The sequence below is a fragment of the Oxyura jamaicensis genome, chromosome 11, assembly GCF_011077185.1.
Source record: "Oxyura jamaicensis isolate SHBP4307 breed ruddy duck chromosome 11, BPBGC_Ojam_1.0, whole genome shotgun sequence".
Classification (NCBI taxonomy): domain Eukaryota; kingdom Metazoa; phylum Chordata; class Aves; order Anseriformes; family Anatidae; genus Oxyura; species Oxyura jamaicensis.
This window is the reverse complement of record NC_048903.1, coordinates 17,802,600-17,820,899: the sequence shown is the minus strand read 5'-3', so window position 1 is coordinate 17,820,899 and position 18,300 is coordinate 17,802,600. Positions and strand designations below refer to the sequence as shown.

At 46.2% G+C, this 18,300-nt stretch overlaps 1 protein-coding gene across 3 annotated transcripts; it reads right to left on the bottom strand.

Annotated features, from left to right (window-relative positions):
• Positions 1-239: 239 nt before the first annotated feature.
• On the bottom strand, positions 240-16,871 carry KLHL36 (kelch like family member 36). Of its 3 annotated transcripts, none has more exons than XM_035336508.1 (5): positions 16,685-16,871; positions 15,829-15,907; positions 10,411-11,484; positions 9,392-9,549; positions 240-3,387 (listed from the first exon to the last, which is right to left on the bottom strand). In XM_035336508.1, the coding sequence occupies exons 1-5, from the start codon at positions 16,783-16,785 to the stop codon at positions 2,832-2,834; spliced, it is 1,968 nt and encodes a 655-aa protein (XP_035192399.1). In that variant the 5' UTR covers positions 16,786-16,871; the 3' UTR covers positions 240-2,831. The 3 variants fall into 3 exon arrangements, with proteins under 3 accessions (XP_035192399.1, XP_035192400.1, XP_035192401.1); XM_035336509.1 differs by having other exon boundaries at positions 15,829-15,910; positions 16,685-16,814; XM_035336510.1 differs by lacking the exon at positions 16,685-16,871 and adding an exon at positions 16,360-16,381.
• Between the last annotated feature and the right edge of the window lie 1,429 nt (positions 16,872-18,300).

The following is an 18,300-nucleotide window of genomic DNA, read 5'->3' as shown; positions in this document are numbered from 1 at the left end:
GTAATACATAAACACATTTTAATTAAAAGGGGGTAAGGAGGGAAGGAGGAAATACAGTAACAAGTAACCCATTAATAAAAACAAAGCGAGTCTTTGAAATTCGTTTTATACTTACACATGAAAATGTCCCAAAAAGTTAAGTAGCTGTCAGTCAACATAGCAAGGATTTCAGATATAAAAAAAACACAAAACAAAAAACAACTCGTTAACGAGTTTGTCATAACCAAAATGTTTTTTTTTTTTAATTTTTAGGATTAAAAAAATGAATACCAATTACCTCATGCAGCGTACAAAGGCTTTAAAACAAATCCATTAATGCAAATGAGACTAATTTCTTCAGCTTTTTTAAAAAAAATAAAAAATAAAAAACCTTACGGAGTTTCCCAAAACTCATTTCAACTCATTTTCTTAAATCATTTCTTAGCACTGAAGAAGACACCTGTGACTTCCTTGCACTCGAAGTTTGTTCAGAGGTACCTCTTCCAACCCAAACAGGTTCTTGTAACGTGAGACTTCTCTGCATTGCGAGAGGTTCAAATGATGGTAAGTGCAAAAATGTTCTCTTAGTGTTTTCTAATTAATGAGGTAAATAGTTGCCATAATAATAAAAAAAACAGCCTTAAAAAAAAAAAAAAAAAACAGAACTGGGAGGGTAGCAGGATATCAGCAAGGTGTCAGCCGTATGTACACCAGATGGAAAAAAGGGCAAATGTGAAATACGGGGTTATGGCGCGCAGGAGAGAGGTGCAAGGAGGACTGAGAAAATAAAGAATAACTACAATCAATATTTCCCCGGCAGAACTTTAAATCAAACCACTCAGCAGATCCCCAATAGCTGAAAATAAACCGTGTTTATTAGCGTGTCTGGCGAGCTGGGCTGTCAGTGCAGAGGCCGTACGCTAGTTACAATTATAGCTGACTGCCTGACAATGCTGGGAATGCAAATGCTGCTCTAACAGCTGCACCACATCCCAACCAACTACACAAAGGCTAAAAGATCCATCAAATTAGGAGTTCCTGACAGCAACAACGGGGCCACAAGAACGGAGAGGTAGCCTCCGTAGCAAATAACGTAATATATGGCAAACAAGAGACTGGAGTTAGCAAAATGTGTTATAAAAAAGTATAAAAGTTTTTAAAAACCTTCTAAAAACTTATTTTGGGGAAGGGGAGAATATTAAACTGTGGCCTGGCATTACTACAGTAACTGAAGGGGTTGTATCAGATTGCTGGTGATCGACTCCTTGCGAACAAGAGGTGCGTTTGTAAAACACCCCAGGGTGAATGCCTGCAAGCTGGCCAGACAGTCGGGGAATTTTAATATCTGCAGCAGAATCAGCTGTGTTTGTAGAGGGTGAACCAACACTTGGGCCAGAAATGCCTTTACTTGGTATGCAGAGGATAGTGTGACACAGGATCTAGCAGACAATTTCAGTTCCGTCCTACTGTCTGGATCCCAAGCACGGTCCTGAGCATATTTTAGGTTTCTTCCCGTGGAACGCACCTCACTGGGAAAGGCTCTGTCACACATCTGATGGCTTGGAGTGCCCACAAAACCCATTAGAAAAGCCTACTCTCACAAGAAGCCAATCTGAATCTGAAAAAGGAGGAAAGCAGGAGCTACTAGCTCAGGTAAAAAGTGAGTTGTTCTTCCTTGGGATTACTGAGCCCCAATTAATCATCCTGGTTAATCTGCTGCTTGACAGCAGACAAGTCCAGTACTGGCCCCTGCTCCCACTGGCTAGCAGCTGTGACCTCTGCGAGGTCCAAGTTAAATGAAGCAAATCCCAGCTTGTACAGCCGGGCAGGGCTGGGGAAGGACATACTCTTGCTTCACACTCAGCTAAAGGATCCTCCTGCCATTTCTCTACCCCCTGTACCCCAGTAAAAGCAAACCCCAAACTCATAGCGAGCTCTATCAGTTCTGTCTGCTTTGAAGCTTTTGAAGCTCAAAGCAAACCATACCATTTCCATCCAAATCCTCAAAGCTTCTTTCAACTTCTTTAAAGGGGTTCTTCTCCCTCTTTCCAGGGCATGTTTTAAAGCCTAAAAAATTCTTGCTATTGTGCCTAGATACGGAAAGTGTTGCAACAAGGGATGCAGAAGTCACGTCGCTCACCAGATTTCAAAGCTCACCATGCTATCAATCCAAGCCCAAATCAGCCCCAGCTATTCTCTGGCCGCACAATAAATAAGACCCTCTTAACCTTAAGAGCACAGTGGAGTTACTTGCTCACTGAGCTGATCTGACCTGCATTCACTTAAAGAACTCTCCTTTGAACACTCACATGTTCCAGAAATCTGATACTAACAACTCAAGAACGTATTAGAAATGGACTTTAATGTTACAAAAATTCAAGACTTACAACATCGAAGATGTTCCATTTTTTCAGAGCAGTTCCTTCCAAGTTCCTTTGAACTGCTCTGTAACTTCCAACCGATCGCTTACTACTCTGCCTCCTCACCCTTGACATTATCATCTCAGCCAAAGATTCAACTGTATTTTTAAAATGTCGATATAATACGACGTGTGGAAATGCCATGAACCACAGATGGTAGAGACTAATCCTTAACATTCAGGAGATCAGCATAACCTCTCTTGCCACATTACCCCTTATACAGTAGGAGGGACTTTTTGGTTTTTCTCGTTTTTGCCTTAAAGATGAGCTTAATCCAAAAAGCACATTCAACTGTACATTTCTGAGGCTTCAGAAGATGTCTTCCCCTCCCGCCCCCCCATTTAAAAAGAAAAATAAAGAATCAAGGTTAGAAAGAAATGATAAATACAAGGTTCTTTTGGAGTCCACCAAAGGGTGGCTATCCAGAAGTAGTCATCTTCCTCGATCTTGATGCTTTTTTGTTTTTGTCTTTTTCTTTTTGTCCTCTGTTTTGGGTTTCAACGCACAGACACACGCAGACACGCCAGCAATCGCTTTGGGTAGATCAGTTCCTTTGTACCACTTATTTTTCTCCTTATCATAAACCTGGACTGTCTTGGAGAAGACCGTTTCTTCCCAGCTGTAGCCTCCAAGTATATAAATTTTGCCTTCCCAAACAGCCACCCCCGACTCACTGTTAGCTTGCAGCAGAGGAGCAACTCTGGTCCACTGGTTACACTGCGGGCTGTAGGACTCCACGCTCAAAATGTCAAAACGGGCCATGGTTTCTATGTTGTCGTCGCTGCCACCGATGGAGTAGATGCTGTCCTGCAAGGTGCACATGCTGTGCCAGCCCCGGGCAGTGATCATCGGCCTCTTCTCCTCCCAAACATCCGTGCGGTAATCATAACACAGCAGATTTTTTCTGTAGGGGCCAATCTGGTAGTCGTGGCCTCCTGAAATGTACACAAATTCCTTGTAGACTGTTCCGGCGTGGCCGTAGGTAAACCTGGGACAGGCAACAGAAACAACCCGACTTAGTACTCAGGGATTTTATCCAAGTACACAAGCATTCAACAAGGACTGGTACTAAAGAAGGAAATAAACAGTAACTAAAGACAGAAGAATTCCTAAGCTGCTTAGTTACCCAGTAACTACTCTTATTCACACTGCTTCACTTTGCTCTGCAGAGTGTGAAGGTTTGACAACCACTTTTTAAGGCATCCTCTTCATAGCTGGTCCCTACAGAGCGCTAAAGGTATGACAACCACTTTTTAAAGCACATCCTCTGCAGTGTGTCACCGAACAGAGGTAACCCATCCTGCTCTACGTGCCATGGCCTCCACTCCCATTTTCCTGCTCCAGTGCTTGGGTTGGATCAGTCTGAGAGTGCCAGAGGGGCAAAAATCCGTATCTCAACAAGGGATCATATGACAGAAAGAGGAAATAATCATGACACCTCTCAGACTTACCGGTAGTGATTAACCAAGAAAAAACAACAACAAAGCCACCGTTGCCGTCCCCTTTCACATCTTCAAGGGTCATGAAGCGTGTTTCTTGCCCACCAGTGTTCACAGCACCACGTATTTACAGTCATGAGACACGTAGTGTCCTTTTTGTGTGCCATCCACCTGTTAGACCACTTCTGCTACACAGGTGATAACTTCTCTGGTCACCCCACGACAAGGCAACAAACTTCAAGCAGAGATCAAATTTCAAATAAGACAAAATGAGATGGCAGAAGCCAACTTCATGCATGCAGTTTGCACAGGGCAGAGAGAAAACCTCTTTGATACGCTATATTAAAGGCATTACAAACCAAATTGTTGAGGCTGTTAACTTCACACTGGGATATTTCTGACCGAGGCCTTTTGAGCTCTTGCAATGCTAAGGCGAGGGACAGCCTCAGCCTCCTTGAAGATACCCCTCCTTTTTTTTTTTCTCCTCTTTCTTTTTGAAAGAAATAGCTGCAGCACCAGCCACAGCAAACTGGCTCACAGGTTGACACAAAGAGCCCAAACAATTTAATACCCACAGGGCTGCAGAGCAATGTACGCTTCATGCTGCACTCCTGAGCCTCTGCTACCATCCTTTGTAGTCAAGGACTCAACAACTCAAGCTCTATGGCAGACAGACCTACGTTAGCATTACTTGAGCCTGGAATGCTTTTGAACTGTGCCTGAACACGCTCAAAACTCAATGTGGATAGAACCTTAAAGCTGTTTTCATTTCGTACTGGAATAGTTCATCTCAGCTACACAAACTGTATCCATAACTGCTTCAGCAAATAAGTGCCAAGCGCTGTTGTGCCAGGAGAAAAGGTGGAATAGAAAGAAAACCCACATTTACCCTGAAAGCATGATACTTCTGAGAAAAGCTTAAAGATGGTTATTATTCTGTATACCTACCAAGGCTTCTGATCCTTGACCAGCGTCTGAATCAGATATTTTAACAAGCTCCTGCTACAATAAACAGAAAAAAACCTTGACACACTTGGCCTGAGAACACTGAGCAGCCAGGACAGGCATTGCAGCTACAGGGGCTGAGCACCATCCCTGGAGACCTTGAAGAGACAACTTATGCTGCTTCTTAGCCACTCAGAAAAAGGAAAAACTAAAAGGACTAAGGCATAGTTATGAGACCTTAACCAAAAAGGCAACTCAGAAATTCCACAGCTCACAATCTGCCTACCCGTGGAAGAATGTAACTCGTGCTTGGTGTGCCTGTTTGATGTGAAATTCCCTGAGCACGTGCCTGCCTGCTTTTGCACCTGCCAGAAACGCTGTGGCAGGTGTAGCATAGAGAGATGCTGCTCTACCTTGTTTGTGGTCCCTTAGGGAGAAGAACTGGGAGCGTAAGCCTCCAGAGGCACACAGTCAGGTTGTCTTAGCTTCTCTATATACACAGGAAGGGGTCTTAAAAGGTAGAGCACCTATCTGGGAAGTGAGGATGGACAACATTTGAAAACAACCAAAAATAACAACAAAAACCACCCCCACCACCAACATAAAACATAAGTTATGAAAAACTCCAGTGACACTTAGAGAAGTAGACTAAATATTTTCCTACACTACCAGGAAAGAGAATTCTCTCCAGATAAGCAAACAGTAGGCACTCCCTCTCAAGCACAAGCAGCCTAGCATAAACAGCCTCAGAAAAAGCCCCGATGCTTTTCTTTTTCCCCCTCAATCAACGGGTATGTCCAGCAAAGAGCAATAGCTACGACAGTAATTGGAAAGAGGCAATCATATCTGAAGCATTAAATTGCCCATCAAGTTGTTGTTTTCCAATACAGGGAGACTTCCTGGTGAAACAGGCTAGAGGTGTCTCACTTAGCCTGACTTCTGAAAAGCTCATCCACAGCTGCACATCCCTGGCTTCACATTAACAGAAAACCGCACGAAATACACTGCACAAATTGAAAAACAATCAGTAAGAATCCTCTACATAAGCCCTGTGGTTTGAACAGTGCCATTTGCAAATGTGCAACAGAACAGGATGCCTCAATACCACGGGTCCAGAAACCCACTGACAGAAAGCAAGGAGTATTTTGGCAGCATCAGCTACAGGAGTGGCCAAAAAAAAAAAAGATAAAGGCATTAAGGAGAACGAAGGTTCAGTTCAGAATATATATTAGAGCCAGCTGCCAATTTTGAATTGCTTTCCTAGACATAATGCTGCAAAAATGACAGCTTCTGTCACAGTGACACCATTCAGCAAGCCCCAGAGTATCCGGGATTTATTTTCTTAAGCAGAAGAAGCGACACACACTTGGCCCAACCCGATAAAGCTTTGGGAATCCCCAGTTGCAAGCGAAGTCCTGGCAAGCTGGGGTTGCTCAGAATCTCGATGTCCACCTGCTGCAACCCTGCGAGACGATTCGTGACATGACTAGCAGAGCAGATACCATCGTTCGTTAACCTGCTGCAACACATTTCCTTACGCAGCTGCCGTCAGTTGTTCTGCCAAACTTTCACCTAGGGCCACTCCATTAATTTCACTGATGTCTGCAGCAGGCTTTTGCAAGGTCTGTTCAAGAATACGTTGCACAAACTTCTACTCAGCCAAACCTGGAGTCACTGCTGTTCCCTTCCGGGCTAGAAACTACAGCAGCAACTGCTCCCAATGAGCCTGGGAAAGTGGCTAAAAAAGAGAGGACGTCTCCTAAGAATGGGAAAAGTATTCAACAGCCAAAGCCCTAACGAGCAAAATGCTTTTAGCAGACTTAGACCAGGTCTCACTTGTAGCAGACTTGGACCATGTGCGTTGTTGAGATGGCTTAGCTAAAGTTTTCCACGTTAAGATGCTGTGCTTTCATCTCCGGTAAGACAGCACCGCTTCAGTCCCCACAGCACAGCTCCTTCCAAGAATGTGGTCAGGAAACAACACGGTATTTTGGCCATGTTGGGGTGGGGAGGAAGAAAAGAGGGAAAAAAAAGAGCCTGAAAAGCTCTTCCTCAGACAAGCATTCCTGTTCCTGCGTACAGCTCTGTGGATGCAGAATCAGGCAGTGGACAGGAGGGCTCTGTATTAAGGGTGCAAACATCACTGTTCCCCTGAGAATCTTCCCACCCAAGGCAAGCTATAACCCTTGGAAAAAAAAAATTAAACCTCTTCTGCATGCTCAGAGTAGAATCTTTAACAAATATAACATCTGAAGTCCAACACTGTGCAGCTCAAACCAAACTCTGTAAGACAACTATGTAAGACAACTCCCTAGAATGACTTCACATGAGCCTTTCGCTCCAGCAACTGCCTGGAAAACTATTCCTTGGCTTAGCACAGCCAGAAAGAAAAATCCAGAGCCGTAGGCAGGGTACCTGCTTCTGGTGGCCATGCACCTAGGAGGACAAAAAGCCGGACACGTACTCTTCAGAGGGAAGATGACAGAAGACTGCAGGAAACCAAAGGCTGTGTAGAGACAAGTTGCCTGATCAGACAATTGGGATGCAGAGGACTGGACACTCTCATTTCCTCTATGTGAGAAGAAAAGACTCACTTAGATCTGGACTGGGGAACATCACAGAATGGTTTGGGTTGGAAGGCACCTTAAAGATCCCTAATTCCACTCCCCTGATATGGGCAGGGATCTCTGCCCCAGCCCAGGCTGCCCAAACCCCATGCAGCCTGGCCTCGGGCACTGCCAGGGACACCAGCCACACCTCTCTGAGCTCCAGCAGCATTTGCTTGTCTTTCTGCTTTGAAATGCTTCTTTTTTGTTGTTTATCTCTGTGCTGATTTTTGCCTTTTGCAACCTGCATGAAGTTCTTGCCACTTTATTCCTGCTGTGTAGGAGAGTGGTTGTTGCTAACGTTATATTGCCTGACATAAAGGATCTCTAACAGGAGAGTACATTTAGATTTTCAGCCCTAAGTGCCCATTAAAATCTAACTTAAGCCATATTAACATGCAAGAGAGCAGCTACATGAGAAACTGGGAAACCTACCAGTTCCCTGTGCAGCTGCACAAACACCTGAGCTGGCACAGGGGACTGAGCACAGGACCCAGACAGAAAGAGAGGACACATAACCGTTTCTTTGGGATGCAGCAATAATAAATACACTTGCTGTACTACAGCCTAACTCTGCAGTTTCAACCAGGTGATCCAACATAAGTGGGGTCTACGTAGGGGAACTTTTGCCAAGTCCAGGTGGATCAGCTAGGCAATTTAATGAAAAATTAACACCCCGGGAAAACAAAGTTCATTTTTAACTGCTGCAGCTGCCAAATCCCCAAAGCCAACACAGAGATTTTGGTAGGAACGTATAGGTGAGACCGCCCCTTTTCAGACAGCCAACAGCCTGGTCAGCTTAGGCCAGCCATACAAGCTTTCTCAGGACCATTTATACGCTGGGAAAAAGATATCCTTACCTGTTCTAAAGTGAGTGTTTTTCTAGCAACCTAAAAGGCAGTCAAGTCACAACCACATTTCTTTGAAAATGCTACCAAAGAAAAGCTGTGCTACAATTTCTGTGAGTTGTTACCGGGCTCTCACAGCCCATCCCAATTAACAGAAGGGCTTAGGAACAAAAGATTCTGCCATACACAGCTTCCCAGGAAAGATCGTGGTGCTTAGCCTCAACTGTTAGATCTGCCTGTGTGAGCAGAAAGAAACAGCATCCTGCTTCTTAAGAGCGCTCGAGCCCAGCTGTTAGCCTGGCTCAGCCTCGCATTGCAGCACCTGCCCAAAATAGAACTGGGCAGCAGGCTTCTGTGCCCTCACTGGCTGCCTGTGGCTCTGCAGCTAAGGAAACGGGAAAAAGCCCTGAACTCCAAAATCACATTGCAAGGATCTCGTCAGTGATCCTGACAAGAAAGCAAGCAGTGCTGCTGATGTTACAGGCATCATGCAAATACCCCTGTAATTTTCAAGATTAAAATGTTACAAGATGCTGAATAGCTGCACATGAACACTATGACGCCATTTTTACCACTCAGACGCTGATTCAAGATACAAGCAGTATCTGCTCAGAAGCAGAGCAGCCAAGTTTTTAACCCTGACTTCGCGTTTGGGCTGGGACAGATTTACTGGGGTTATCTGGTATTTGCAAGACAGGTGAACAGGATTCACTTGCAAAAGCCAATCGAAGCAGCCAAACAGGCAGAAACACCTAACAGAATGACAATCACACCAAGGTGATAACGCAAGGCCAAATAAATTATAAAAGCCTCTGATCAACATCTCAACAGTGCCTCTGAAAAGACACAACTCCAAGTGACCTCAGGGAAAATATTCTGAGAACAGCACGCAGAAATTTCAAGGTCTCTTCCCTTCCATCCTTCAGACGTACCTCGGGACAGAAATTAAAACCAGTCAAGCTGACACGAAGTGCACTGCCTGGAAGAGATGGCTGCTCAAATAACCCCTGCTGATACGGTTTGTTACTTGCTGATAACACGATGCTGACAACGTTTCTCCTTGCTTCCCTCCGAGAGGCACCCATTCATCAGCTGAAGTCAGTGAGCTCCCGCCACTACCAGTTTTCAAACACATTTCCAAACGCCCCCGTTACCTCGGCAAGCCTGCTATATAGGACCACGAATCCTTCTGGGGACTGTAGGTCTCCACGGAAGAAAGCGCCCCGTTTTCGTTCCTGCCACCAACGGCTACCAGCATGTCACCAATGGCTCCCAGGTAGAAATCTACACGACGCTGTCTCATGGAGGCAACCTGTCAAAAAACAACACGTTGACATCTTCAAGCATCTGGAAAGCAAGCTGGCTTGATGTATATTCATGTCTGAGGATAGGATAATTGCTTCTTCCTGTTTATTATTTGAGCTACTCATTTTTATCCATCATATTCATAAAATAGTGTTGGTTTTCCTGCAGAAGCATGTTTCACAGCACCCCTTATCAAAAAAGGGGACAAGAGAAAGCACCTGAGAGCCAGGTCACTCTATAAACGTTTCAGTGTTACACGGACCACCTTCCGAAACTCTGCAAGTAATGTACATTGGAAGCACTCAAAACCACAACTGAACTGCACAGGGTGATTGGCTGGAAGCATAGGAACAATATAATATTTTACAGGTCCTGCACGGGCTGCAGGGTTTTACGGCAGGACTGTAAGTGGTAAGTGAATAACCTGTTCTAAGACAGAGCACAGGGACACTTGACAAATGTCAGAGACATTTTCTTTTGGTATCAAGCCCATTTTTGATTTAATTATATGAGCTACTGCTTGGGAAAGATGAACTAAATCACCTCTCGGTTCATGTTAGCGCTACTCCCAGAAGTAACTTAAAGGGTTGCAGGTGAATGCTGGCCAGGAGTTTTACAGTTTAGATACCCACTCCCCATGTGATGCTGAAAATCTCTCCCAAACTCTTTTGTTGCGTGCATAACTTAAGCATCCCCACAAAAGATTCAAGTAGCTGCTTCGCCACTTCAGTAACTCAATTTTCTGTTTGCAAGTGTCGCTACACGTTAGCTATACCTACATGCCAGCCCTTCCCTTCCATCAAAACGGAAGAAAACACCCTAAACATCAACAACTTTAGGCAGAGAAATAATACAGCTTAAGTCTCACCTTTATCCACTGGTTACAGCGGGGATCATACCTATAAAGGAGATTTGAAGCTGCATCCCCTCCGTTGTCCCTTGAAAAGCTGCCCCCGGCTATGAAGATGAAGCCTCCCAGGACTGCAACGCAGTGGTGACTTCTCCTGGCTGGGAGAGGGGTCTCTGCTACCCACTGCCCCTTTCGGACGTCCAGGAAGCAGGTATCGTCACTCAGTTCCAGGCACCGCTCAGAAACCTCCCCGCCCACAAAGAGGAGCCTCTCCTCGCAGGTCCGCAGAGCCGTGCGCTTGTTTTGCAGCACCGGCTGAGCGGTGACGTTGTTGTGGTAGTTTACTGCCTCCTCTATAAAGCCCTCACAGTTTGCTTCTTTGGGAAGAAGAGAGCACACGGCAGGCTTGACGCGGTGGAGGAGATCGCTTTTAGGTATCAAGGGGAAGTGGATGTTATCCAGGACCTGGTAAGCCTCGTTCTCCCTTTCTGGGTACTGGGTAAGCCACTGCAAGGCAGCCTGCAGCAAGTCATGCTCACACTCCTGCTGCACGTTGCTGCTGTCCAGGTACTGGCACAATTTCTGCAAGGAAATGTTCTGCAGGAAGTCCGGGGTGAAGGACAGCGTGCCGAAGTTCTGCAGGATGAAGGAATCGATGTAGGAGTCGAGGCGCTTCAGGTTGTAAATAGAGGCGAGCTCCTGCAGGTACAGGTAGTTCTCCTCGCTGACTTCATTCTCAAGGTACTCGCAACAGAAGTCGACCACCTTCCAGATCTGCAGCAGGTGAGCTGTTTCCAGCACGTAATCGATGTTGCCTCCATCTAAAGAGAGCTCGCTGCCGTAAAGGAAGTCCACCACAGCCTTGAGACCAATATAAGAGGCTCCAAAGAGCTCAACTTCTTTTTGGTGGGCTTCTCGCATGCCAATGGTGAACATGGAGTTGAAGTAGTCACTGCAGACAGCAAGGAGGTTCCGATGGGCAGGGACTCTCTGCTCATCCACCACAAGGATGATATCGCAGAAGAGGCCTCGGTGCCTCTGTTCGTTCAGACTCTGAAGGACCAGACTAGAGTGGTCGTCCCATCTGTACACCTGGAATAAACAAACAGGAGTATCAGACATTGTCTTCACCAAGATAAAAATCAGCGTTCACAGAGCATTTTCCCCTTAGATATATTCAAACATGAGAAAAAGTTATTTGTGCTGCACATGAATAACAAATTCTGCTTTGAAGCAATTGGCACACAACATATTACCAGCCCAAGTTCCTCACCTTTACGTTGAATAGCCTAAGCAGACTCTTACCCCTTCCTACTACCCATTTTTGCTATAATTCACTCCTACTTCCTCCACCACGCTGAATCCAAACCTCCTCCCTGATGATTTATACAGGCCGAGTTTTCTGAAACTCTTCCACTCATTGTCTTCAAGACATCTTGCTGACGTTTCCTTTCTTTCTTGTCCCCCAAATGACTTCTTCACAACTAAGCTGCTTGCTAAGTATCTGGAGTGGGAGACACACACAGCAACACGCCAAGTTTTCATTCAGCCCACGTTAGTGCTTACTTGACAGCTACCCCCTCCTATATCTTTTCTGTGCATTGGTGAGCTTCTTAGGGTAGAAGTCCTCTCTTTCTTTCCATATTATTCCAGACACACACACTGCATTCAGAACTAATAGCTGTTTATTTATGTGCAGAGCCACACATGTGGATGACTTATTTCCATAAGACTACTACACGCTTCCAGAAGCCAAGGTAGTTTTTGTTTTAACAAACACGACTAAATATTTTTCTTTTAAAGAAAGGGGAAAATGCCTTCAGAATGTCTTTTAAGTGCCCTTCTGGGACCGTTCTGGTCCAGGCATTCTTCCCACTAGCTCTGTACGTGCCGTGGAGCTTCTGAGGCAGCCAGTGGTCCCTCCTTTCTCACAGACTCATGTCACCAGCCTTAAGAACCACCAAAAGGGAGATGTTTTGTTACCCCTTGAATGTCCTGCACAGCATTTATTGAAGGGGCTGTTTGCTCCGGCATGTCAAGCAACATGGCTTTTAGGACCATCCTCCAGGGAAAGGAATGCTCTATGGTACAGTCAGTTACCTTGTGATCTCTCTTAATAAAAGCCAGGTTAAGTTAAATGCAAATACGTAACTTTAATTACCAAATCCAAAACAGACAGAGTTGCAGAGCCTGTAAGAACATGCAGAAGAAACTCAAGGGGGTGGAAAGGAAGCACAGCTTTATATTGTACCAACAGTGGCTCGCAACAGCTCTGGTTGTAAGACTCCAGATCTCGCCCAGCTCTCTATCTTCAGACTACACTCCTAGAAGTGACACCCTGAAAAGGTGCCTCAGTCCATATCCGTACTGGAAATGGACACACAGATGGCCTGAGGTCTCTTCAAGCCTCCCAGACATTCAGCCTTTCCTTTCCCAGACTGCTGCTCCTCCCTTACTGCTTTAGAAGTCCTAAATATCCTTGGCGTTCCCAGCTTCCTGAGCAGAAAGCACATGATTATTTCTGTCTGGCTAAGCCATTAATGGCTTGGTTAAATCACGGTGAGACAACTTCTCTACCCACCTGGATGAGAAAAGTTCAAGTCCTAGAGCCATTTTTTTTCCCCCTGCATGCAACCTCACTCTAGATACACACTCTGGGTTTAATAATTTGGTAATTGCACATCTATACAACGAGATAACCGGGATAACACGCACAGCTCACCACTGTCCAGACATGATGGCAGCCAATCACCCTGAGCTAATGCCAAGTTTGAGAGCCTGACCTCCCACATCTGCCTTTCAGCAGCTGGTAGCACGCTGGCAGGCAGTCTGCCAACGATTAGACCCAAATTAAAATTCTCTGTGCTGCAACAGAGAAGGTTCAGCCAGTGCAGTAACATTTCCATTCAGCAAGACAAGCTTCCACAACACGATGCATTACAGAAGCAGGCTTCCGTAGCAAAACTGTGCCCGCTCATTTACTTTGAGGATCAGGTTATGAATTTGTGGAAAAAAACCAGCCTTTTATGTACACCTGGCAGGCTCAGAAAGGACCTGGAGGGGACATGATTGTTCCCTGAGAGCTTATGTTTTCTCACTTTAAAACTAGTCTGCTTCCCACCCCCCCCCCAAAAAAAAATACACAAAAAAAACCTACTTAACATTTATACAGGAATTTGCATTTTCCACCAAACTGGAAAACTGCAGGGCCACTTAATAATCACACTGTCTTTGTTGCCACTTAGGGTCAGGAGGAAGTGCAGCACGCATCTGGGCCTCTGCCTGCTTCTCTATTTAGACGTCGACTAGAAAGGAAGTTTTATCAGATGTAGCTTCCCAAATGGATGCTCTTACTGTGATATCCAAGTGGCTTCTCTTTAGTTTTGCTTCTGCTCTTTTCTAAACAATGGAGACTAAGCTGCCAAAAAGCCTTCTGCTGGACTAACTTAGTACACGCAAAGATACAGAGTTAAACCGATACAACTGAAGAGGCTTCAATAATTCTAAGTTTCCTGGGCCAAAACTCTTTAGTCTGCCTCATCACATGCTCTGAAATTAAAATGGCATCTAGGGTACAGACAAAGTAACCTCCACTGAATTAATAAACTTGCCAGGGTGATGTAACAGAGAAAAATATGGGTTTTAAGGGCTGTAACATTTTTATCTTCATTTTTCTTAGCTTGAGAAATGAAGATGCCATACAGTAGCCCAAGCAGTGCCAAAGGGGTGGAGGAGGTGGGAAGATGGATAAACATGGCAGCGGACAAACCAGCCATTTGTGGCAACTACGATGAAGGAGAGGACAACAGACAATAACTGACACCTCACAGCACCCTATTCCGAGCCTGACTCATGGGGCAAAGTCATTATATTAAACCAAAAACATCTTCCCTCTTGCCTTTGCAAGTGGCTGCTCTCTCTCTAATATTCTCTGATACCACCATCGTGCATAACAAGATTACACCAGCCCGTAAGAGCTGCCAGAGATCCCTATTTACTTCACTGGCTGTGGAGTCGGCAGCATAATCCTGACCACAAATACATATAACAACTTGTACTCCTCAAATCCTTGTTGCCATGCAGAACTGCTGCTACTTCACAAATCAAGCTCAAGACTACGCATGGCACTGGAGGGACTCAGAATACGTTAGCATATTTCAGCCACTTAGCACGTTCCTTCGTTCAGTGAGCAAATAGCATAAGCTGATAGCTGCACATTTCAAAACCAAGACAAATTTTATATTAAACACAAACAGCTTTCTCAAGCTATTTATATTCCGTAGAACAGCTTTAGTATTATTTATTAACTCTAAGTTTAACAGATAGTGACAGCTGCTGTCTTAGCAAGAAAATAAAACAATGCTGTCAAGTTAATTAATTTTTAATGTGATGAATTACTCTTAACATTCAGAATGAACCACTTAATTGGCAGAAGGGACCAGCACTCAGGGATAGACTATATTGCTAGGGATGCTTTTAAAAATTAGTTCTGTTTACCTTTTATCATTTATCGTTATCGCTCTTAAAATTTTAACTTCTTTTGGATTCAACGATTCAATTTCTTTCAGATTGCTAATGCAGTACCACTGCTCCCAGGGAAGCAGAAAAAAAGGAGATCTGTCTCATTGAACTTTGATAAGACAGATACAAGCACTGAGAAGTCAGCTATTCTAGCAACTCTTGGTAGTACCAGGTTCGTTCTTTGCAGTACCTGTAACCTAGTGCTCACACTAGAGCTGAGACGCATGTGGCACTGGTATGAAATAAAATAAACATCATAATTACTGCTGATACTAACATCTTATAAAGCTCAGGCCATCACCCTAATTCTGGATGAAGGGTCACTTATGAATGGCCTTCTGTGGATTCCCAAGTAGGACCACAGTATTTTTCAGATAGAGACCCCATACAAAGAAAATTAGCCTCACAAACCCAAGAAAATGTCCTGAGTTGACCAGAATAGCTGCTGCTTACAGGATCAAGGCTTCTGTTTTCTACAAAACAAAGACTAAATCTGAAAAGCAATCCTAGCTTTGCTCCTGTAACTACCTTTGATTTTATGAGATGGATCAATATGTAAAATTCCTAAAATGAACACATCTCTTTTAATGACTGAAGTTTTGGTGTAGAGAAAATACTGTGCTGTGATGATGTGGGTTTCTTTTTTAAGTTATGAGTCATGATGAGCAGATGCCCATTTACTGCTGCTGCCTTTTTTCTTTTTTTTTTTTTTTTTAAATCACTAGGTAGCAACTTCTTATTTAAAAAATACGGGTGTAGGTAGACCAGGGCTTTTATACCTGCTTTTAAAAGCTCAGGATGTTCACCTTCCTCCAAAATTGGCCATCTAACAGAGAACCTTTCACCCACCACCACTCTTGTTTATTTTTGCAGCTTGTTTATTGGTAGGCAACAACAAAAAAACAACGCACAGACCTTTGAGGATTCACTTATCTTGTGTGGGCGACAAATCCTGGTCTGCCTGGTTCCCTCCATGACGGGCTGATCCGCAGTACTTCTAGAACAAAAGCCAGAAAGTTGTTAGCAGCGTACCGATCATTTCAAGGTGCTAAAAAAACACATTGAATAAATAACAGAAAGGATTATGACGGACTGCAGCTTGAAAATGTTATGGCATAAAAAGCAAGATGTTTTCCCGTCCCTGAGGGATGCTCGCCCCTCTCTTTACTAACGTTTGTTGGTGTCAACAAGTTGGGTGTGCGCTAGGCTATAACCGAAGACGAGCGTGTGAAATATCGATGCCACAGCTCGGCAGACCTGGGTTGGCTGCTTACCGCTCTTACAGCTGCCAGAGGCAAAAATCGCTGCTTTGTGAACAGTGCCACGCTCCGGACCCAGAAGGGCAGCTTCTCCTGGGGCACCCAGGGGCACCCACAACTTTCCGTGCCCTCAGGAGCCGGGCACCGGCTGGCCCCCAGCCCTCGGTCCCCCCGCCCAGGAGCTAACCCGGCCTCAGGCAGAGCCACCAGAGCTGCATCCGCTGCGGTTTTGGTTTTTTTCCACGCCGTTTCAGTCACCGACAAAAAGAAGGCGAGCACAAATAACGGGGCTACGAGGCAGGCCCGAGGGGACCCTCCGCAGCCGGGGGCAGCCGCAGCTCCTGAGGGGGCCGCTCCTGAGGGGCCGCTCCCCGGAGCCCTCCCCGGCCGCCTCCTCCCCGCCCAACCGCGGCCCTGCGGCCGTTCCTGCCGCTGGCCCCGCAACGTTCCTCGCAGCCGCGGCCCGGAGAGAAAGGGAAGGAAGGAGAGAAGGAAGGAGGAAGGGGAGTTACCACAGCGCCGCGTCCCCACAGGCTGCGGGCGGCCCCGCCGCAGAGCCCCCCGCGGCGGCGGTAGCGGCTGCCGCCTTCCCCCGGCCGCCCTGCGCGGCCATGGCTCGCCCGAGGAAATGCCGGCCGGAGGCGGCAGGCGGCGGGGAGGGAGGGAACGGGCGGCGGGGAAGGCTCGGGGCAGGGCGCTGGGAGGTGCCACGGGGGCCGGGCCAAGGCTCCGCCAGCCCCGCGGCGGGGAAGGGCGGGCGGGGGCTGCCGGGGAGGCGCCCCCCGAGCGGCGAGGAAATGGCGGCGGGGCCCCGTGGTGCCGGGTCCTGTGGTGCCGAGTCTGTGTCACGGTTGTTCGTTACAGTACAGGATGCTTAGCAGCGTTATTTTGGAAGCTGGTGCTAGGGTACGCAGCGTGTGCGTGTTACGGTATGACAAGAAGGGCAGGTGAACATCTGGTCTGACCAGGGCTAAAATTATTTGATGTCAAAAGTCCTCGGCCTGCGGCTGGCACCGTGCTGCTGTAAGGCTGCTTCTCGCAGAAGGGGGGCTCAGGGGGATGAAAAGTTAACAAATTGCACTGGTGAAGTGCAGGGCAGGCACGGCACTCCTTCCTTAGAGAAGGGGTAAGAAGTGGATCCTTCTTAGACCCCCCCCCAGACTCCCATTTCAGTTCAGTTCTTCATTACAATGTCAAACCCTTCACTACAAGTCAAACCCTTTGTTAATCCAGAATATCAGGGTGTCTTCCAGAGGTTATCATCCGGACAGCAGAAACTGGCAAGCTTGTGCACGTATCGAAGCTCCACATGCTCCTTGGACAGCCCAGCATGGACACACGTCCCACATCCCACATGTGGAAGATGTGTACGGCACGGAGCAGCAGCATTTTAAACAAGCAGTGTGCTAGGGTTGCCTTGGATGTTAGTGTCTTTTCCTACCGAGCTGTCATCCAGCCTTCTGGGGCAGGTGGCTGCTCCAAGAGCTGGGGCAGCGGCGTCCAGCCAGATCTGTTGGTTCTTCACCCACCCCAGAGAAACCAGAGATGACTATGGATTTCTACTAATCGGATGGATTATCAGATCTGAAGAAGAGATGTGTTTTTGGTAGCTATGGTCTCTCCTGTGTCCCTTGTGGACATGGAGACCCAGGATAAAGATCCTGAGCTCCTGGGTCAAGTAGAAAAGCTACCTTGGTGTCAACTGTAATGCGGACTGTGATGTGTAAATTCATAGCTCCCGCTTCCTGAATGACAGTGTTATTCCCCCCATTGTTCTTTCTGTTCCTGCACAGAGAAACCAGAGATGGACAAACAGGACTGGAGAGCCATATACACCAGAAAAGAAGCAAAAACATATGATGATAAAGAACCACAGGAGCAAGGCACTAGCAACATTATTTCAGCAGAACATCCAACCTCCCAGGGGACCACAGTTGAGCAAGGCCATCCTGTTTGCTCAGCTGAACATCAGTCCACCTATCCAACAGTTCATGTTAGCTGGAGACATTTTCTTGAGGGAGTCCATGTGCTTCTTTTAAGTCCATGAAAACGTGTCAAAGACAAAAAAGCAGAGAAGTTTGGTCCCACGAGGAAGGCATGCATTTCGGGGGGTTGAGTATGTCACTTA

What these genes read in the sequence shown, in the direction of transcription:
- KLHL36 (XM_035336508.1), bottom strand. Translation starts at nt 16,785, where the DNA reads ATGGCCGCGCAGGGCGGCCGGGGGAAGGCGGCAGCCGCTACCGCCGCC. An exon ending in TGTGGGGACGCGGCGCTGTG is followed by an intron (nt 15,908 to 16,684) that starts GTAACTCCCCTT and finishes TTGTTCTAGAAG; the next exon opens with TACTGCGGATCAGCCCGTCA. An exon ending in AGATAAGTGAATCCTCAAAG is followed by an intron (nt 11,485 to 15,828) that starts GTCTGTGCGTTG and finishes TGTTTATTCCAG; the next exon opens with GTGTACAGATGGGACGACCA.